Consider the following 23,778-nt stretch of genomic DNA (forward strand, 5'->3'; position numbering starts at 1 on the left):
CTGACTGCACAGAAAACTAGGATTAAAAATTAACAAGGTTTAAAGCTGCTGCCTTTTGGGAACATTGCAAAATTGCTGTGAGGGTTCCTTTCACATCCATCAGCAACAGTGTGGCACTTACATCAAAACAAATCAAGAAGTGACTGGCAATAGTCTGGGAGTATAAAATTGCCAGTGATGCTCTTGAGCTACTTCCAAGGCTAGACTTGGAGTCCCAGCCTTCAATGCTGTTATTTTGGAATGCAGCTGTCAAATCCTAAATATAACCTTTTCAATTCCTGGACCATTATCCCAAAACATCAGTGGTATTACACTCTTATTTAACTTGATTTCAAAGTTTCAGTTCTTTAAGGGGGGGTGGGTTCAGACAATGTGCGAGGGGTTGCTATGCAGATTGTTGCTTTCTAAAGAGGCTATAGTACTAGCCTGTTATAACACTGGCTCAGCTTTGACTGCAGCAATGCTTCTAATTCTGGGCAGCACATTTAGGAAGGGTATAAAGGGTTTGTAGATGGTGCAACAAGGATTTAAAAAGAGTCGATAATATGACGAAAGACTTTATTTAATGCAGTGAGTGGTTAGCATTTGGAAAATACTGCCTTAGGTTGTGATGGAGATAGACTCAGTTGAGGCTTTCAAAATGGAATTGAATGAGCACTTGAAGAGGAAAATACATTGCCAAGGATAGCAAAGCGGTACTAGCTAAGTTGCTCTTGTGGAGAGCAGGCAAGGACACAACAAAGCGAATGGTCTCTGTGAGCAATTACCACTTTAAGGCACAAGTCAGGTAAGATGAGGTGCAATACGTGACAAGCTGTGTTAGCATATACTCTATGACCCCACCAGTCATCTTATAACAACCTCACAGGCGATGAAGATCCATTTCATATTAAAATAACATTTCGTAGAGCAGCTAGTTAGCTTGTTTGGCCTGTATTTGGCTCAGAATGATGCCAACAGCATGAGACTCGATTCTCGGTCTGCCTGAGATAAGCCCAAGACCTGCTTCCTGAGAGTGGAAGGCAATGGCCAATCATCACGGCCAAGTACTTACAATAAAAATACTCAGATTATAGCCTCAGCAGATAGGGGGCTCAGGGTCTGCCTTTATTCAGGGTGCACATGGAGCAAAGAGGAAGATGCCCTAATACATAATATTGAAATAAAACTAATTAATTAATTTGAATTCCCAAATTCCTGGTGGAATGGCACTGGCAGCAGATCAGGAGGTGGTTACCATTCAGGTGGCTGGATAGACACCAGAGGAAAAGCAATTTATTGGCAATAGGAATAAAAAAAGACTCTTAATTGAACCTGATGGGTGTCAATTTGCTGATTGTGGCGGTACGCCATGTGCTTGACATCAGAAGTTATGACTTGACTTTCACCAGGTGATACTTTAGCTCACCTCAATAAAAAAAGTTCACAATCTCTCTAAAAGTACATTTTAAAAATTGCTGTGTTGCTGCAAAATATTACTTTTTATGACGGGAAATGTTAACTTTACTCAGATCTCACAGCCAGGCACAGCAAGGCTCCTTGAAGGAGAATACGACATTGTTGCATTCCAGGGTCATAACACCAACAATGGGTTGAAAATACACAAGCAGACAGTGCTCTATAGAGACATGACAGTTAGGGAATCATCACATTATTAACATGAAGGGCAAGAGCTTAAAAACATTAACTTTTGCTGTAGGTTACCAAAGATAAAAGTAACAAGCCCAGTGGCCAACAACTTTCAAAAGTAGGTTGCACAGCAACAATTGTCTCAAACTTCCTGGAAGATCAGGATCATCCTCGCAATGATCCTCAATCAGTGCTCATGGTGGAAACTGCAGCTGAGAGCGAGTGAGACTATGCAAGAGGATGAGAGCACCATTGTTTCACGATAACCATTACGTTAACTCAGAGGGCTTAAACGTGACATAGTATTCCCATCTGAAATAGGCAGTCTTCAAATTCCAGCTGAAATCGTAACAAAAAAAGAGAGATCTTCTTAGATGGGGTTACCTGATGTGGAAGTTCTGAATGTTTACATTCTTGTAAGGAGCTGTCTTGCGTTGACACCATAGGAGGAGCCCTTCCTTTGCAGATGTCTCTGTGAAAACCAAAGGCAATCTTAAGAACAATGCATGACTCTGTAAGGTTAGAGGGCTAACATTCACCAGCTGGTTCTCAGCATAGACCTGCAGTTGGGGATACAAGCTCACAAAGCATTGAAGACAGCACCTTACATTAAAAAGCCTTTAAAAGCTCATGGAATTAGAAGTTTTATTACATGGAACAGTATACAAAACCCAAATGGTAACAGTGAGATACCATGAAATTTCTAAAACTGCAGTACAGTACTTTGCATAGTAGTAGGCTTTATATTTATGAAGGACGTTTGAGGTTTCTAAAGTAGTTCAATAGAGATTTATTAGGATACTGTCTGGAACAAAGAAGCATGCTCCATTTGAATACAAAGACCTTGGAGTGCAGGTTTATAGCTCCTTGAAGTTGGAGTTGCAAGTCGTCAGGGTAATAAAGAAAGCACTTGGTACACTTGCCCTTATTGGTCAGTGTGTTGAGTATAAGAGTTGGGAGGTCATGTTGTAGCTGTACAGGACATTGGTGACAACTGTTGGAATATAGCGTACAATTCTCGTCTCCTTGTCTAGGAAGGATGTTGTGAAATTTGAAAAGGCGCAAGTAAGATTTATAAGAATATTGCCGGGGTTGGAGGGTTGAGTTATGGGGACAGGCTGAGGCTATTCTTCCTGGAGCAGAGGCTGAGGATTGATGTTATAGAGGTTTATAAAAATCAGGAGAAGCATGGACAGGATGAATAGCCAAGATCTTTTTACCAGGGTAGGGGAATCCAAAACTAGACGGCATAGGTTTAGGGTGAGAGGGGAAAGGTATAAAAGGGGACCTGAAGGGTAGCATTCTCATGCAGAGGTGAGAGAGTGTGTGAGAGAGAGAGTGTGTGAGAGAGAGAGTGTGTGTGTGTGAGAGAGAGAGTGTGAGAGAGAGAGAGAGAGAGAGAGAGAGTGTGAGAGAGAGAGAGTGAGAGAGAGTGTGTGAGAGAGTGTATGATGAGCTGCCAGAGGAACTGATGGAGGCTGGTACAATTACAACATTTTAAAGGCATCTAGATGAGTATATGAATATGAAGGGTTTAGAGGGATATAGACCAAGTGCTGGCAAACAGCACCAGATTAGTTTAAGATATGTGGTCAGCATGGATGAGTTAGACCAAAGGATCTGTTTCCATGCTGTATAACTCTGACTCTAAAATTGCATGGAGGCGTGATTGAAAGTTTATAAATAACAGAATGGGACAGAAAGATAGAGGCAGAGTATTTCCAGTTGCTGAAGGAACCTGGAATAACATTGTTCAAACAAAGGCAGAGAAACCTTGAAACATAGGGAGTTGAGAGACTATGGAAATCACTTCCAGGGTTAGTGGTTGAAGGAAATACAATGTCAATGATTAAAATTAGATTGGATAAAGGTGATGTGAGCTTCTTGTTTGTGGGAAGAGTAAACAGTCCCGTGAAGAGTTCCTGAAGAAGGGCTCATGCCCGAAACGTCGATTCTCCTGCTCCTTGGATGCTGCCTGACCTGCTGCGCTTTTCCAGCAACACATTTTCAGCTCAGAGTAAACACTTACACAAGCTAGTTGGGACACTTGATAATTCAGCAATACACCAGTTCTGTGTTGGGTGACATGCTACCAAATGCGTACTCATCAGGACAAAAACACCCAAATTGCAAACAATTGCAACAGTTTATACTACAGGAGGAAAATGTTGTGTTATAACTTACATGTATTTCAACATGCGTCTGTTAAAAATCACATTTCCATTGGCAATCACAGTTTCAAGATGCATCTGCCCTTCAACTCCTTCTTGGAGGTTCAAACGAATACCAGATTTTGATGCTAACATCAGTGGGGGCTGGTGGTGGTGGGGGGTGGTTGATGGCGGGGGGGAATGGTTGTAGTGGTGGTCGAGCAGTCAATGCTCGGCATTGCTAGCAATCACAAATGAGTTCTACTAAAACAGATCAGTTTTTTTTCCTGTTCAAGGAAGCAGCAAGGGAAGGAGGTTAAGTACAGCATTATGGACAGACCCATTTTAAATCCAACAGAAGCAAATTTCCAGGCATAACCTATCACTAAATGTGATGTCAGAGTCTTGGAAATACAAATCCATGCATAATTGGATATTGGTGTATGACCAAAAAGGAAGACATTTTGCTCAAGATTTTCATCATGCTGTCTTCAGGACACAAACACAAGAATGCCAAATTTCAAGTGATCACAACAATTAGTACCACAGGAGAAGACAATGTTGATTGATTGGCATGTCTGCTCTGATTGGCTGAGGTGTTGTTAAGCAGAAAGCAATAGGGTGCATGGTCCCAAAAGCCTGACCTTCTGTGTGCTAAACATCACATCAACAACCATTATAACATTCTAATTCAGCTTATTCACGCTTGCTAGGAGTAACACCCATTCATACACAGGAACTCATTCCCTGCAAACAAAAGGAATGTGTTCCAGTCTTGTGGCATTTTTTGAATTACCAGGGAGCCTGGGGAAGCCACAGTTCCTGGATATTTTCTCCATGCCAACACTTAGGTGAGTCAAAGTAGACTTGCCAACCAACCCAAACATTTCTTTCCTGTTGTATAAACTGCTGAAATGGTTTGTGAAATTTGGCCTCTTGTATTAGGCCTGATGAGTACATGATGAAATGCGTTGACAATATGTTTCTGTTCAGAAATACTCCTTTCTAGATACCTTCTGTTTGTGTTATGAATACTGTCCATTGAGTACACATATGTGCTTGCTCTAATTGTGATTAAGAACAGCAGCAACTAATTGGTTAGAGATTAGGACACATATATTAGATATAGTCTGGGACTCATGGCACAGATATAGCGTCCCTTACCTCTGAGCCTGAAGTCCCAGGTTCAAGTTCCACCTGCTCTAGTGGCATGTCACAACACGTTCATTACCATATTTTAGAAGAACCACTTCCACTCAAGTGAGGCTAATTTGTGGAATTGAAAAGCAGTCTGCCCATGTGTTGTACTGGATATTGCAAATAAGCCATGTAGAAGATAGAATGGACCCTGACCCACTTAACATTGTTATGGACCAGACCAGACCAGACCCTCTTTCCATCCTCTTCCCCCCCACCCCCCACCAAATATTTTAAGAAGGTAGCCTACCCCAAACTTTTTCTTATTTTAAAGACAAATGTAAAGTATGGTGTTACAGATGTAATTCCACTGGTCAAACTACTCAATGTTAAGCAAAACATAGCTTATTCAAATACTATAGTTATATTACCATAAAATGAAGAACGTAGAATAACATAACTCTACTGGAAAACGTAACAGAAACAAAAAGTGCAGTAACTGTTACTAATTAACTGTTCCAAATCAGTAACATGCCAGAAACACACCACTTGACAAAAAAGACAATGTCAGAAACCAAATGGTCTCTCACGCATCCCACCAGAAAGACAGAAAAAAATAATCAAGCAAAAATAAGAGGGGCAGCCAGGAGACATTTACTGCAGCTTCCAAACCTGTTGAGACTCCAACTGTTTAAAGCTTAGAACAAAATCACTAGAAACCCAGATATGTGAGAACTGGCCTCACCCAGCCAGGCTGCTCCTACTGTTCCAACTTATATTTAAAAAACCACCTAAGGCCTCACCAGCTGTTTATGTTACCATCGACTGCTCAATCCCTCTAATTCAATCTTGTTCCTAAAAGAAACCAGGACAAAGTACACCCCTTAAAGCCTAAGTGCTCTCACAACACGTTCCAGTTCAGATGGAAAACTATATTCCTGGTCGTGCAGGAAAATGTAGGGGCAATACAGGATGCAGGGAATAATATGCCTTTTCTTCTTTACACTGCTAAAAGGACATTCAAACAGTCAAATCAAGACCTGTCCTTTCGGGACTCATAAATGGACAAGTTTTGTTTAGATGGCATAACTATTCCACATTGAAGATAGAGAGCTAGAGTGGCGTTCAGTAGTAGGAAAGGTGCCAATCACCACTCAGCAGAACAATCACCAGTTCTCAAATGGTCATCATTACTCATTTTAAAGGAGTAGCAACTGGTCCCAGTGTGAAGCCTACTTGAGAAAGAGAGGACTTGCCAAGCTCCAACATGTAGCTATAATTGGATACAATAATTAGGAGAGACATGTTCATTTTATTGGCATTAAAAAACATAACCTGCATGTTAAAGTAATTATGTGACAGGACAAGGCTTTTGGCATGGCAATGTGAATCTCAGAATATGAATATTCAAAGCAATCTTGCTCATCAGAAGCTCATAATAATGATTACATTAGAGCTAATTTTCTGTGGCTGCTTTTAAAATGCACAAGAAAGTTGACTTCAAGATTTAAGGTTAGGCTTAAAAGGAAATGATTTTAGCAATGGGTACCAATTGGTACTCAATTAGGAGCACTCCATCATTTACTTTAACTTTCCTCACCATCCATTTTATCCCAACGATTGTGGGGATAATAAGGGAAATGTTTATTTATTCTCCCAATGGGGAGGGACAGGGGAAAGCAGAGAAATAATAATTTTATTAGGATAAAGCTCCTCTATTGAGTTGCGTGTATTTTCAGCTGAAATGACAGAAAACGATCGTAAATACAACATACTTAATTCATGACAGCAACATTGTACAAAAATAAGTCAATTGCAATTAACTGGTAACCAGGAATAGCGCTGATTATGTTTCACATCTGTTAACTATATCAACAGTGGGTTAGGAGTTTTCTAGCCAACAGCCTGTAAAAATATCTGCTTATCCCCAGTCCCCCGCCTTTAAAATAAAAGATGAATGGGCTTCAATTTTGAAGGTCCAACATTACAACCATAGAAGAAAACTAAGTTTTTATTTGCCATGGAATACTAAAGGGTTTCAAGATAATTCGATGAGTCATAGTGATATATATTTGGAAACAGACCCTTTGGTCCAACTCGTCCATGCTGACCAGATATCCTAACCTAATCTAGTCCCATTTGCCAGCACTTGGCCCGTATCCCTCTAAACCCTTCCTATTCAAATACCCATCCAGATGCCTTTTAAATGTGGTTATTGTACCAGCCTCAACCACTTCCTCTGACAACTCATTCCATGCACGCAGCAGAACCTGCTTACCTTCCACAGAGATATCCTGGATGGCAAATCGAAGGATGATTGTCCAGATCATGCCAAGTGTCATCTTCGCATTTCCATCCACAATTTCTGCAAAGAGAAAATTGTTTAACAAATAGTCTCAAACAACTTTTTATTCCCCTAAACATTTTTATCCAAAACCTTGCGTCAGGCATCGCTCCCAATTCCCAACAAAAGCAAACAAGTATGCAACTCTTCAACTCAAGCGAAAAGCGTCCCGATGTCAAAACTTGAAGTTCAATACTGGTGTGCATTCAAGCTAACCCCACATTTGCACATTTCCTTGCATTGAAAAACAGGACTACAAATCAAAAGCTGTACTAGAAGTAATTCAAACAGTTAAAACATTGAAACAGACAATAGGAGCGGGAGTAGGCCATTTGACTGTTCTGACATGCAACATGATCACGGGTGATCATCCAACTCTGTAGGCAGTAACCAAATCAAATTGCTGGAAAAGCTCAGCAGGTCTGACAGCATCCATGGAAAGAAAGTGGAGTTAACGTTTCTGGTCCATTCTACATTCAGAAATATAGTATTAAGAGAGATTAGATCAATTCGGACTATATTAACTGCAGATTAGAAAAATGAGGGGGAATCTCCTAGAAATCCAGGACTAGACGGGATAAACGCAGGATGTACGTTTGCAATGAGTGACTGGGGAGTCTCAAACCAGGGCCTCTCAGCCCCAGCATAGGGGTTGACTATTGAGGACTGAACCATGGAGAAGTTTCTTCACTCAGCGAGTGCTGAGCCTGTGGAATTCACACAAAGCAGTTGAAGTCAAAATGTTGAATAGTTTAGAGAATAAGTTTGTCCTAGTTCTTGGGGCTAAGGGGTATGGGGATAAAGCAGGATGCAGAAGACCAAAGAACTGCAGATACTGGAACTCAGAAACAAACCAGAAGTTGCTGGAAAAGCTCAGCAGGTCTGACAGCATCCATGGAAGGAAAGTGGAGTTAATTTTTCAGTCCATTCTCCACTGAATTAACTCCACTTTCTTTCCATGGATGCCGTCAGACATGCTGAGCTTTTCCAGCAATTTGAAGAAACTTCTCCATGGTTCAGTCCTCAATAGTCGACCCCTATGCTGGGGCTGAGAGGCCCTGGTTCGGGATCCCTCAGTCAGTCATTACGAACATACATCCTGCATTTATCCTGTCTAGTTTTGGATTGTTAGGAGATTCCCCCTCATTTCTCTAATCTGCAATTAATATAGTCTGAATTGATCCGATCTCTCTCAATACAACATGTCTGCAGTGCCATGAATCAGTCAGCCTGGTAAACCTGCATTGCACTCCCTTCATAGCCAGAACATCCTTACTCAAATAAGATGACCAAAAAGACACACAACACAAACAGAAAGCAGGACATAACACCAGCGCTTCACCGGAGGCTCACTGATGATGTTACCTAGCATGGTGATGAAACGTCTGAAAATAAACCTTCCAGCTCAGCAAGCAAACTTACATCAACAACCTCAACAAGCTATAAATCTTTTCCAAGCTTGTGACCTCAGCACTCTCCAGGTGTGGTCTCACCAAGGCCCTGTACCATTGCAGTAAGACATCCCTACTCCCGTACTGGAATGCTCCCACTATTAAGGCCAACATGTTTTCGTTCTGCACCACCTGCTGCTATCAGAGCGGATAACCTCACATTATAAGTCACTTGCCATGCATTTGCCCACTCATTCAACTTGTATAAACCGCACTGAAAAGAATGATTTAACAGTGATTAGATTAGATTAGATTAGACTTACAGTGTGGAAACAGGCCCTTCGGCCCAACAAGTCCACACCGACCCGCCGAAGCGCAACCCACCCATACCCCTACATTTACCCCTTACCTAACACTACGGGCAATTTAGCTTGGCCAATTCACCTGGCCCGCACATCTTTGGACTGTGGGAGGAAACCGGAGCACCCGGAGGAAACCCACGCAGACACGGGGAGAACGTGCAAACTCCACACAGTCAGTCGCCTGAGTCGGGAATTGAACCCGGGTCTACAGGTGCTGTGAGGCAGCAGTGCTAACCACTGTGCCACCGTGCCGCCCAAATGAGGGAATAAAAAGAGAGAGTTTTATTTTGTTGCACTTTACAATGTACACTGGAGAACAATGCTCCCTCTAATCCTCCCTGCTGCTGCGTGGACCTTGCCAGTAGCTGCAAGGCTGCATAGCTTAGAGGGAATGTTGGCTCACCTCTGAGTTAATAAAAGGTAAAGAAAGATACTAATCTATTACAGAAGTGAGTATATACTTGAAAAGGAGAAATCTTCAGAACTATGTGGAAGTATTGGGGGCAGGGGTTGGGTAACAGTCATTGGAGCAAATTATTTGAATAGACCTTTGAATAGGTTAGATATTCTTTATTGAAAAGTTTTAATGTTTGGCAGTTTGTTTAGGTGAAAAAAAATGTATCACTGTATCGAACGGTAGAGGGGAAAAAGTATTTATAAAGCTCAACAACAGGATTTTCCAATAAATCCAACGATTGAACTCCCAATAGGGCTAGTTAGCTCTGTTGGGTAAGTGGCTAGCGTGTATAATAACATCAACCCATTACAAATTTATTTCCTGCATCAATTGAGGTAGGTGCATGTCCTCACCCTACCTCTCACATTATAGCATCAGTCATGATGAACAAGCCTATGTCAATGAAGACACTATATAAAGAGAAAGAGATTCAACTTTATGGTGATAAATCAGGACAATCAGAACAGCAACTTATAGGGTATTTTTTTAAATGAGGAGAAGGCGGAAGAACAGGAATGAGAAACTTATCAGCCATGATTGAATAGCAGAGCGGATTCGCCGGGCTGAATGGCCTAATTTCTGCTTCTGTCTTGTCTTATGGTCTTATTATTTTCCAGGGGTCCCCATAGATCAAAGGCTGAAATAGGTTGGTCATTTAAGTGGGGTGTATGTAAGAGCAAGTTAGAGACTGGGAATTCTGTGGCATAAAATTACCTCGGGATTGCCAAAAACCGTTCACAATTCAAGTCAGGACCGTGATGGAGTACTCTCCACTTGCCTGGGTGAGTGAAGCTTCAAAACCTAAGCTCAATATCATTCAGGACAAAGCAGCCTATTGGATTGGCATTTTATCCAGCACTATAAATATTCATTCATTCCATGACCAGTGCACAGTGGCAGTGCTGTGTAACATCTACAAGATGCATTGTAGGACTTTAAGGTCCCTTTAACTGTGCCTTCCAAACATGTAAACTCTACAACACAGAAGGACACTCGCAGCACGTACATTTGAACAGTACCACCTGCAAGTTCCCACCACCATCATGACTTAGAAATACATATTTTTCCTTTGCTTCATCAAAATCCTTGAACTTTCTAACACCACCACATAGACTGCAGCAGTTCAAGTTTATGGGTGGCACAGTGGTTAGCACTGCTGCCTCACAGCGCCAGAGACCCGGGTTCAATTCCCAACTCAGGCGACTGACTGTGTGGAGTTTGCACATTCTCCCCGTGTCTGTGTGGGTTTCCACCAGGTGCTCCGGTTTCCTCCCACAGTCCAAAAATGTGCAGGTTAGGTGAATTGGCCATGCTAAACTGCCCGTAGTGTTAGGTGCAGGGGTAAATGTAGGAGAATGGGTCTGGGTGGGTTCCGCTTCGGCGGGTCGGTGTGGACTTGTTGGGCCGAAGGGCCTGTTTCCACACTAAGTAATCTAATCTTAAAAAGAAAGAAGACAGCTCATCAACACCTTCTCAAGGACAATTATGATAAGCAATAAATGCTGAATATGCTAGTGTTGTTCACATTCAATTAAAAGCAGTTACATTCAGTGACAAACTCTGATATCAAACTGGATTTTCACTCTCAATATTCCAATACTGCAGCCAGTATGCACATGTAAAAACTGTTCCTGATCTTACTTAAGCTTGCTGATTGCAGCAGGGTTGGAATAATTAGCCCCAATACCCCTATGTTACAGACAAGGAAGTAGTCAAGATTCCTCTAGGCTCCATTAAGCCTCAGTGTCCTTGTGAATAGCAGGTAAATGCTGGCCTGGGCTCAGCGCTCTGGCTATGCCCTCAAACAGCCTATTGACATTCACTAATTAAAACAAAAACTTGGATAAGAGGAGGAGAAAGATTGTAGCGTGTTACTGGTCTCCATGGAACTAGCTTCCAACGTGAGCCAGCACCTTCAGGAAAGGGAAAGGGTGGGGATAGGAAGCACAAAGACATCTTACTCATCAAAAAACTACTGCAAGTGCCCAGTCCTGACAGTCACAGGATTTCTTCAGCATGAAATGAACAGCAAACCGACCGATTGCTATCTAAATCCTGCAGATTGTAAACAAACGGGAATCATCCTGTTGGTATTTGGCTGCTTTTTGAGGCAAAGCTGCTGATGTAAACGGCTTACAACCGAATCGATCTACTCTCACCCACACCTGTCTGCAACCACAGACTACCATCTTGAACAAACAGACTCAAGATGGATGCACAGACTAAAGCCATCTGCTCATCTGTTCCAAACAAAAACACTGCAGTCCTTTCCCCCCAGCATCACAGCATTCAAGAGACCTTTAAATGTCAATGTTTCTTCTCTTTCTTGGCTCCATCCCATGTGTTTTGTGACATCATTCCCAAACATGTGTTTTTTTTAAGAAAAGAAAGATCAGTTTGAACTTACAAAAAACAACCTATCTATAAGCATAGTGTACCATTTCAATGCTGCATGTTTCTTCAATGCATCCTCATTTTCAATAACACATCCTGGCCTAGATTTTCCTCTCAGCAGCAAACCTGCCTTTGAAGGAGTCCATTCTGGCCTTGTCCATAAGGCTGCAGAGTGAACTTGTTCACTAGCTGCAGGATAGCTCCAGCACAAACTCCCCACTCCAAGGCCTACCACTGAGCTGAGTTATATTCTCATCTGACTCCACTGGAAGTCACACCTCTTGAAGTCAAGCATTCAGCCATCATTCAGCTTGGTGCATTATATCTCCTTTTACTCATTCTGAACTTATTAAAGTACTTGAAAGTTTTAAGTGTTCAAAAATTATTGTAGACTTTTTAACTGCTTGCAAAGACTTTGAAAAGCTTTAAAAATTCTTCAACAAACCGATGTGTCATGCAGCAAACTGGCTGTGCAAACCAACTGACTGAGTACTAACCAAAACTTGCCATAATATTATACAAAAACTGAAATGGCTGGAGAAACTCAAGCAGGTCTAGCAGCATCTGTGGGGTGAAAGCAGAGGTAACATTTCGAGGGAAATAGTTTCATCAGAACTGTTCTGATGAAGAGTCATCTGACTTAAAAACATTAACCATGCTTTCTTCACACAGATGCAGCTAGATCTGCTGGAGTTTCTCCAGCCATTTCAGTTTTTGTACAATATTATGGCAAGTTTTGGCTAGTACTCAGTAAGTTGGTTTGCACAGCCAGTTTGCTGCGTGACACATCGGTTTGTTGAAGGATTTTTAAAGATTTTCAGTCTTTGCAAGCAGTTAAAAAGTCTACAAGAATTTTTGAACACTTAAAGTACTTGAAAGTTTTAATAAGTTCAGAATGAGTAAAAGGCGATATAATGCACCAAACTGAATGATGGCTAAATGCTTGACTTCAAGAGGTGTACATTTCATTTGTGTTCAATGTTTGTCATGGAGCAGTGACCTGCAGCAAAGCTTCACTGGGAAACCATCTACACCAGTTAACATAATAATACATCATACAAATGACTCATTAACTGTCAGGTCATCGGATTTGACTCTGCTGCTAGTGGAAGAGTCTGTTTTTCTGTTTCCTGTTTTAATAAAGGATTTGTGTATCTAGTTGTCATCATTAGATGAAACTGAACTGATTGTGGCTAGGACTGTATATTGATTACAAACAATGTCTTAATATAAAACCAAAGAACTGTGATTGCTGGAGATCTGAAATTGCTGGAGAAACTCCAAAAAACATTAACTATGTTTTTAAGTCAGATGACTCTTCATCAGAACAGTTCTGATGAAACCATTCCTTCGAAATGTTACCTCTGCTTTCACCCCACAGATGCTGCTAGACCTGCTGGAGTTTCTCCAGCAATTTCAGATCTCCAGCAATCACAGTTCTTTGGTTTTATGTCAAGACATTATTGGTAATCAATATACAATCCTAGCCACAATCAGTTCAGTTTGTTCTAACGATGACAACTAGATACACAAATCCTTTATTAAACCAGGAAACAGAAAAACAGACTCTTCCAATAGCAGCAGAGTCTAATCCGATGACCTGACAGTTAATGAGTCACTTGTATGATGTACTATTATGTTAACTGGTGAAGATGGTTTCCCAGTGAAGCTTTGCTGCAGGTCACTGCTCCATGACAAACATTGAACACAAACAAAATGTACTTCTCTGCCTTTTCCTTCATTCATCATGCTCAGTATAAAAGGCTCTGTATATTGACGAATCAAGCCCAGTCCTGTCTCCATCATCCATAGATGGTCTGTCAAATGCATCACTGTCTGTCAGTCCCAGTCAACTATATGGTATTATTCACTGAATGCTCTTAAATCCATGCAGCTATTTAAATATATTTTTATGATAGCACTATTCCAACACTGAGTTATCACAAGAGCTTTGAATGATTTTCTTTTCAATTTGGACTTTTATACGTTTTCCATTTACAATGAATCACTCAACTCAAAGTAAACTTCATTTTAAATGCAAATCAGCAGATTTCCGTTGCAAAATATAAATGGTTCCTTTCCAAAGGTCCTAACAAAAATGCAAATGTAATCCCCAAATTGCGCACAAAATTAATTTTTTAAAAAACTGAGCAACTAAAGGACATGCTTCAACTGCTTCCGAATCGGAAGATAATAGAATCAGGAATAAAATGCTTATTTGTAGTTAATTTTCTTGAAATGCAGGGGGCTGAGGAATTGCAAGTGTATCACAACATCTGGATGTGAATACAAGTGTGCTGTTTGGACATTGAGGGACAAACCTCAAGCACAGTAACTTCAGTGCCAGTCGTGAGAGGGAATGTCAAATCTAAACCTTTCAGCCAATGTTGACACATTTCCATCTAGTAAAAGCACTATTAATGCAATTTTGAGTATGTATTGCCATTGCTCACTGTATATTTGACCTTGCCATTGATGCCCTAGACTATTTTTCCTGACTGCTTCTCATATGCCCTCACAGTGCACAGATACACTCAGAAATCTCCTCTCTTACCTCACCTAAATTGGAAGGAAACAGGAAATCACTAGTTAAATATTACACAGTGCTGCTGCATCTTACCTCCACAAATTTACATCTCTCCTGGACTGAAAGAGGGTACACTCCAGAAGCTAAATTCTCATTGCAAACAACAACTGTTCCAAACCCTATAGATTCTGAATTGCTACACAATTACTGACCTCTAATCATATATATACAATCCAGAAAAACAGAATTAGTTCCACTAAAAATATATTTAAAATATATATTGAACATCCAAGTCCCACAAATGGTGCATACTTAGAAAATTTCCCATTAACTTTGAAAGTTGTCGTAAAGTAAAATTGGAAGGAATGTGAGGAAAAGAATAATTAATGTCATAATATGTCTGAGCAGTTGTTCTACTGAAGGTCAAAGAATGTAACCTATTGATTTGAAAGCAGGTTTTGGACTTTCAAATTCAAAAGCATCATCATTCCTTTCTGCAGATGTTTTCAAATGTTCTAAATGCCACACCCCATGATTTGGCAATAGCAGGACATCAATAACTCTACTGAACCACAGAAAGTCTGCTCTGTATAATGGAGTGTAGGGAGTATGGGGCCAGGGAAAATATCTGTCAAGGATAGGAGGTTTGGGGAGATGGAAGGAATTTGAATCATCCACCTGCAAGTGGTAGGCAGGATGAAATAAATGTAAAACAGCAGTGCACTATGTAATCTGACCTAACACAATCCTGATATGCAACTTCAAAACACAGGAATATACAATTTATTATATAAATAAACCTCCTTAGCTATGCAAGAAGACAGAAGAAACCTCTCAAAAATAAATACTCAAAGGAATAATCCTAGCCAGCCACTTTCAAAACTACTTCTAATAATTCTCTGTAATAGAAATTTGCTTAAAGTAAAAAAATGGGTTTGGAAAACGGTTAAACGTGGAAAGAATAAAGAGTAAATTCCATGCACTAAAAAGGCTGAAAGTAACATATTAGTGAGTAACCCTGGCTCAGACTATTAATCACTTCAGGTGACGAACATGGAGATTGATTCAAGAGTTTAAACAGCTTCCATTTTTGGGCTTACAGAGGCGTCATTAATTTGGTAACTTGGCAGTGTTTCCATTTACGTTTTAAAAAGTACAAGCAGTGTTCCAAATGACAGCTGTGCAGATGCTATCAATTGGGACCTGTCAATTGTATGCCTAGGAAGCAGCCATGACAACGGTGTAATCAACTTTAACACTGAGTGATGTAAACAGGAAAGGACATACTCAACTATCCATTTTTCTTGAAGGTAGCATGTAGATGCATGCATGTGTTTGTGTGCCATTAGCAATGCTGACATTAACTTGTTCATGTGATCCATACCCTTTTGTGAATACCACTTAGAGAAATTCATGATTGTGACACAATAGTAATCAAAGAGAATTTTCCATTTCATTTTTAAAAATGCATTCACTCTTCAATCACACTTGGAACAACAATTTCCATTTAGATTGTCTGATGGTAACAGATTAGTCACTTGACATCCTCATAAAAGGTTGAATGATAAATCACCAACTTTCTTCTTTCTCAATATATGGTTATCAATTAAACATACATACACACGCTGATACACAATGAATTTTAATCAAGAATTGGGTTTGTTTCCTTTGTAAGTTGATAATAATAAACTTTGACTAGACGTGCAATCATAGATAATGGTCTACTCAATAAAGGCATCAATGGCTGTACACATTAGCAGAAACCAAACTTTGTTACAGTGAAAATCTGAGTCAATTGATTTTATAAATCCCATTCATCAGATACCTCTAAGAAAACAAACACACACAGACACTGACCTATATCCACATACACATGAGTATAAAAACTTACAAGAAAATTATGATTACACCAATGAACAGCAACGGCCTGGATTTTGCAGTTCATGGCAAATAACCAATATTTGCCATTCCTTTTACAACCAAACACTGGGCTTTTGTATAGCATTTGTGATTGCCAAGAGCCAAAGATTAAAGTGCCCTCTACTGGGGATAAGGAACTTATGTGAACAGAGCACGTCTTCAACTGGTATGTGGAATTTGATGAAGCACACGGGATTAATGATATGCAAAATCAGGTGCAAAAACACTGAACAGAGGAAAAGAAGAGTGAAACTGAGAGATAATGAAAAAGAAGTGTTCAAATTTAAAGATTAAATTTTGAAAACTTTTTAAGAATAATTAAAATCTGAAGGAATGCTACATCACACTTGCGAAAATATATTTTCAATGTCAGAAGTTTATGTTTGGCAGTAATTCAGACTTATCTCAATTAAAAAAACCATTTGCACTTAGTTGGATACACCTTAATGTTTTCTGATAATGTTTTTGTTTCCAGTGGGCAAATTCACCCTCTTCATGGACTTCAATGCAGTGTTGCTGAGTGAGATGCTGTTGTTACAGAGCTCCTACACAAGCAAGGGGAAAACAAAACTAAGAAAACAAAAGTGGCTCAGTGATTCCTATCTTGCACTCAACATATGCAGTTGCCATGAGATGCTCTTAAATGCTTGCGAGATCTGATGGCCTCAATTATTTCCATCGCAAAACCCAAACTGCTAATGTCTACTTGGCTGTGGAGAATGCCATCAATCAGTAACTCTGTAGAGACACTCGTCCGGTGCACAGTTACCTGTTCAGTCTCCTGTTGCTGGAGAAAGACCAGACTCAGATCATTAACCTCCTACTACAGAGCTGCCAGGAACAAAAGTAATTTTCCTGGTTAAAAACTGCAGTTTGTGCTCACATCATCAAAATTTGTACTCTGTGTGCCGCCTGTCAATTTTGTTCTTCATAGCAACATAAACATAGGAGCACGAGTAGGCCATTTGTCCCTTCGAGCCTGCTTTACCATTCAGTATGATCATGGTTACCCTATTCCTGCTTAGTCCTCATACCCTTTGATCCCCCAGAACTATATCTAACTCCTTGAAAATGTTGAATATTTTGGCCTCGACTGTTTTCGATGGGAGAGAATTCACCACTCAGTTCTGTAGGGAGAGGTTGAATATGCTAAGGCTGTTTTCCCTGGACCAGAAGAGGCTGAGGGTTGACCTTATAGAAGTTTAGAATATCATGAGGGGCATGGATAGGGTAAATAGATAAAGTCTTTTCCCTGGGATGGGGGAATCCAAAACTAGAGGGCATACGTTTAGGGCGAGAGGGGAAAGATATAAAAGAGACCTAAGGGGCAACTTTTTCACGTGTATGGAATGAGCTGCCAGAGGAAGTGGTGGAAGCTAGTACAATTGCGACCTTTAAAAGGCATTTGGGTGGGTTTATGAAGAGGAAGGGTTTAAAGAGATATGGGCCAGGTGCTGACAGTGGGACTAGATTGGGTTGGGATATCTGGTTGGCATGGACAAGTTGGATCGAAGGGTCTGTTTCTGTGCTGTACATCTCTATGACTCTATGGATGAATAAATTTCTTTCATCCCAGTCCCAGTTAGCCTCCCCATATCCTGAAACCCTGATTCTGGATTCCCGGGAACATCCTTCCTGTGTTGACCCTGTCTGGTCCAGTTCGAATTTTCGATTTCTACCAGATTCCCCTCATTCTCTTAAACTCCAGTGAATACAGTTCTAGCCGATCCAATATCTCTTCATTGATTCCCAAACAACAGGACTGACATAAATCTGTTTAACCTTTGTTGCACTCACCACACAGCCAGAATATCCGTCCTCAGATATGGAGACCAAATCTGCTCCAGGCGTTGTCTCACTGCCGCTCTGTATAATTGCAGCAAGACATCCCTGTTCCTGCACACAAATCCTCTCACTATGAAGGCCAACATATTATTTGCCTTCTTCACTGCCAGCTGGACCTGCACACATACTCTCAGTGATTGGCGCACAAAGACACCCAGGATTCACCACACCTCCCTGTTTCCCAATTTATCTCCATTCAGGTGACAATATGCCTTCCTGTTTTTACTAACAAAGTGAATAACCTCCACATTATACTCCATCTCTGCTCACTCACTCAGCTTGTTCAAATGACTCTGAAGCATCTCCGCATTCTCCTTCCAGCTCACCTCCCACTCAGCTGGACATCTGGTTTCTTTGTGCGTGTCCATGACCAGTGCCGGCCCAAAGCAAGACTCAAGCAAAGGTAGTCCTATGGTGCACTTACCACTTCCCCGGAGGAACCTCAACATTAAAACCAGGTGAACATCACGGAGGGAAAATCATTGAGGAAAGGTCAGAAATAGGATAGTTCACCAATAATCATACAGAGCTCAATATCTCTTACAACCTATTCGGGCTCCTTTGACAGCAGCTTTTGAAACTGCGGCCTTGACCATCTTGAAGACCATGAGCAACAGGTGTCCCTCCACATCACACAGTTATTGAGTCAAAAGAGAAAACCTAGCACTACCTCTCCAACAGCATTGTTGCTATCCCTACACCAGCAGTCTGACAAGTAAGCTCACTGCCAGAGCAATTAAGGATGGGCAAAAAACCCCAGCCCTGTCAGAGACACCCACACCCTGAGAACAACTTAAAACAAAACTCAAACTTAATTGAGAAGGAACAGTTCTTAACCATCAATATTAAAAGCTATATTTTCATTTTCAAATCAGACAATAACATGGTTGCTACCAACAGAATAATAGGAATTTCTTAAAATACCTGGAAGGATTCCAATCAACAATTACCAGGTATCATCCTCTTGGAATTTCACACCACTACATTTTGCAGATCTCAGTCCACAGCTATAAGATGATGAGCAGATGAAATGTCTCCCGAACTAGTGAGAACTATGGGGCGCTACTGAAACTCATTATGCCTGAAGAGACACTAATGGTCCAACGTTAATTTCATGCAAATAAAATAAACGGCCTTCGATAAAGAGGCTCAAATCAATCGTTACTTTGAAACTACTTCCTGAAACGGAAATAGGTTCAGCCAGGAATCCGGTCACATGACCAAAGTTCCTGGTCTTTCACAAGGAATTCTCCAAGTTCATCCTGCACCTTCTGAGAAAGTTTGCACAGAGGCTCTCAATCCTGTGCTTCTCCAAGATTCTCACAAGACTTGACAGAGTAGATGCTGAGAGGATGTTTCTCCTTGTGGGACAACTTGAAACTTGCAGCCACAGTTTCAAAACAAAAGGTGTCTCCCATTTAAGATGAAGAGGAGGAGAAGCTTCCTCCCAAAAAGGGTTGTTAGTTTTTGGAATTCTCTGCCAAATAAGAGCAGCGTAGGCTGGGTCATTGTTCATACTCAAGGACAAGTCAGAATCTTCATCGAAACTGAGCTAAAGCGCAGGCAAGACCATGGATTAGGGTCATAATCAGATTATCCATGATCTTATTGAATGGTGTACCCTGTTCCTGCTCCCATTTTTCATGATTTTACAGGTCCTCTCACTGCTGTCGAAACTCCAGCATGAGGGCCCAGAGGCTCTAATAACAGTTCCACAGTTCAGCTACAAAGTATGCAGCCATTAAAACTGGTGAACAAACATTGTAAACATTCAATGTTACAGTCAAGTTAGAGCGGCCATTCTGTGGGTGAAGTTAAAAATCACACAACACCAGGTTATAGTTCAACAGGTTTATTTGAAAGTACAAGCTTTCAGAGCACTGCTCCATGAACAGGTTAAAATGGGAGGTTGAGATGATTGGGAAGTCCTGAAAATGCAGGAAGTCAGAAAGTAAGAATGTAAGCTAGGCCCATGGACATTGGATACCTGGAAGTTTGAACTTAGTGTCTCAAGAGACAATCTTGCCTGTGTAACGCCATTTCTTTCCCCGATTGTAAGTCAACTCGAGTGAAAAGGAATCGCAATAACCCATTGAAATGGACTTCCTCTCCTTTACAAAAACTTGACTCAGGCAGCGAGAGGGAAGAGCAGTTTGTTGGCGGCATCAGGACTGCTTCCTATCAAGATCAAGGAGCATCAGCACTTAAATCAACAACAAGAGCAGCCTGGGCTCAGGGCCTGGACTGTCAGACTTCCTCCCCATCATTTCTCGCGGCCTGCATTTGGAGATATCACCCCTAACACATGCCAAGTCATTTTGCACACCGAGCCATGACACTTATCAACATCCGCAGAACCCTGGGAAGGTTTTCCAAGCTTGCCAATGCCAATTAATCATTCTTTTGCACCTCCCTACCGATTGATTGTCAGAAAGGAAACCCGTTGAAATTCAGTGTTATGTTTTCTTTTTTTTAAAAAGTTAGTTGGTGTAAAATGCTCTTCCCCAGTCATCCACACCCCCTCTCCGATCGAGGGGCAAACCAAGGCAATGCCTTCCAGTCTGAACCCATCCCTCCACCCCGGACAGATCCTGACTCACTCTTGTCCCACAGCTACCAACAATCCCAAGGCAAACCCGTCGCGTTTCTCCGCCTCTCGGCTTGGTGTCGTGATTTAATAAGCCAGCCAGTTTGCTGACAAGTCCACAGCTTACATTCAGTATAATCTGGAACTTTAGATTGTTTTTGGGTATTTGTACACAATGTCTCTCCTACTTTATTTCTTCCAAGTGCCAAAGAAAGTTCAGATTAGTGTGGATGGTGTCACTATGAAGCCAGAGTTGACAGTGTGGCGCTGGAAAAACACAGCAGGTTAGACAGCAGCAGAGCCCTCCTCCTCAGATGCTGCCTGACCTACTGCGCTTTTCCAGCACGACATTCTCAACTCTGATCTCCAGCATCTGCAGTCCTCACTTTCTCACGATGGAACCAGTTTAACTTTATTCAATTTTCTATTCTCTAACTGAGGACTGTACCTAGATATTCTGTACCTAAGATGGCACTGTGTGCTGGTGACATTGTTACACTGTAACTAATCTGTAAATAATGCTGTACCTAAGATAGCACTGTAAGTGGCAACTTGTAAACGTGTCACTGTCCTCATTTAAGTACGTGACAATAAAATTAATTAATTCATTCTTAAATGGTGTCAAAAGTTGGCAGACAAGTTGCCAAAATCAGAACAAGGATAGAAGCAGCTAGCAATAAATTCAGTGAAGATTAAAACATGTCTTAACAACGGGTAAATTCAAACTTGGACAAAAACAAGTAAAATTCTATATTCCATCCACTTGCCTATATGAGTCAGCAAGCTGGACAATACACAAGGAGCTGTGCAAGAAATTCAAAGGCCTATGGAATTGTGGATGCTGACGCACACCAGGGGGGTCAGAGGGTCATGATCTGTCTAATAACCGTACAGCTTGCCCCATGCGTCTGCAATAGGAAACCAAATGGATTATGACCTATCCCTGGGAAAAGAGATTTGGCCCCCATCCAATTTAAGACAGCAGACTGACAGCACAGTCAATACATTTCTAAGTGGAGGCTGTGATTAGACGGATGTCAACTGCAGCAGTTAAATAATGTACCTTTTCAGATCGGTAGTACAGTACTAGCCTGTTCATGGAAGTGCACGTCTATCATAATATTGAAAATATGACACTTTATGAAATTGTATTTGCAGGCGTATGTATTTGATATGGGTTTCAGTAATCTTGCGGATAAATTGGCCTGGGGCACTGTTACAGTCTGCGCGGTCATGACAATCTGAAGGATAAAGTACACAGTGTCCTGAAGAGGCTGACCTACTTCTGTGAGTGCTGTTTATGAGCAATTACCTGTTCAGAATCTCAGCACCCCCTCCTCCCCCCTAAAGGTGAAGCTGTAGCTATCAGAAGGAAAATCTCCCAAGGCTCCATTTTACACAATGATGACACATGAATAAAAATATGAGTTGCTGTGGTGAAATTTGACCATTTTGGAAAATTAATGGATGACAGAGCACACCAGACAGGAAAAAGACAATAGTGAAACATTCCGAAGATCTCTTTCATTTCCTTCTGGTGTATCCCTATGAGCCAAAGTGGATTTGAATTGGTGTCTGGTCTCTGTCCATCACTGCTCAATGTTCACTACATCCCTGCAGTGTAAATCCCTGAGCAGGGATCTCTCTGTATGATCAGGAAAAATGCTTTAAAAGCAGTGTTGTTCGAATCGGAGACAGTGGTATAGGGAAATTCAACTGTGGTTGTCAAAGGGAATTGGTCAACTACTTGAAATAGGAAACTTTTGTAGGACTACGGGGTAAAGGCACAGTTGAGTTGTTCTCACTGAGACCTGACAAGAGACATGAAAGGCTTTCTTTGGTGCTAGAACCATTCTATGAATCTACAGTAACATGAATCCTCCTCCCCCCACCTTGTTTCATTGGAGTGAAAGAGGAGTCATCGTCTATTTAACCTCTTAAACTTGGTCCTCCATTCAAACAGGTCACAATTGGTCATGGGCTCAATTCTAGCTTCCTGCCTTGGTTGTCGACATTTAATACCCTTGTCTAAAGAAATATTATCAGTTCATTTTTGAATTTTCAACTTACATTGCAGCTTTAAAAAGAAGCTGCAAATGTGTTGCTGGTCAAAGCACAGCAGGTTGGGCAGCAACTCAGGAATAGAGAATTCGACGTTTCGAGCATAAGCCCTTCATCAGGAAAAAAAAGGGCCAGTTCCAGATTTTCACAACCTTTTCTGTCAAGAGCTGCTTCCTGACAACACTGTTGAACAGTATCACTCCACATTTCAAGTTTGCTCCCTCATTCTTACCACTCCCACCAGGGGAAACACCTTCCCCGTTTGCTCTCACAGTTTCCCCATCTCAATACCTATGAAAACTTTGCATCTTTCTCCAAACTTACTTCCCTGCCTTTCCCATTACAGCTGCCAAATATAGCTGCAATATGGTCAGTTCCTTCACCCAACTCATTAAAGCAGAATACAAATACTCAGGTTAGGAACACCCATTCCCGTGGAACCCTATTAGTTACACTTTGCCAACCAGAGGGTGGCCCATTTATCCAGATTCTCTTAGTTCGCCAATAGTCACTCCACACTAACACATCACCCTCAATAGATCAGCTCAGAGATTCTGAAGGATGGAGAGTTAGTTTGACGACACAGACTAGAGTTACTCATCAGGACCCTGCAGCTGACTCCCCTGGAATCATCGAGGCAATGAAATTTCATTGGGGCCTTTACTCAGCATCTGGAACCTTCTGGAAAACTTGCTGATTGAGAGTGAAGAGCCAGATTTCACAGGGTTTCAACTTGCTTCAGCTTCACAGTGAACCAGGAAACATTGGAGGACTAAAGACTTGGACAAATTTCTGGTAATCTATTAAATTGACCTCCTGACTCAATGACCCTGCACCTCACTCCACATCCCTATCCCTCAAGTAACAATCCTGCCAACACACACTCCTCAAAGATCTGAAACTAACCATGCTGACCTGACCCTGCCAGACCTGTACTTCCCACCTCCTCAACCTGACAGTGTAACCTAGCCGTT

At 41.2% G+C, this 23,778-nt stretch overlaps 1 protein-coding gene across 6 annotated transcripts in view; it reads right to left on the minus strand.

Moving 5' to 3' along the window:
* Positions 1 to 23,778, minus strand: part of actn1 (actinin, alpha 1) — a 219,544-nt gene that overhangs the window by 84,632 nt on the left and 111,134 nt on the right. For all 6 annotated transcript variants that reach the window (XM_060828843.1, XM_060828840.1, XM_060828842.1 and 3 more), the window contains exons 4-5: positions 7,195 to 7,281; positions 2,014 to 2,101 (exon numbers count right to left, since the gene is read on the minus strand). In XM_060828843.1, coding sequence (XP_060684826.1) covers positions 2,014 to 2,101; positions 7,195 to 7,281 — 175 coding nt within the window. The remainder of the gene's footprint in view (positions 1 to 2,013; positions 2,102 to 7,194; positions 7,282 to 23,778) is intronic.

The sequence above is a fragment of the Hemiscyllium ocellatum genome, chromosome 8 (genome assembly GCF_020745735.1).
Source record: "Hemiscyllium ocellatum isolate sHemOce1 chromosome 8, sHemOce1.pat.X.cur, whole genome shotgun sequence".
Lineage (NCBI taxonomy): Eukaryota > Metazoa > Chordata > Chondrichthyes > Orectolobiformes > Hemiscylliidae > Hemiscyllium > Hemiscyllium ocellatum.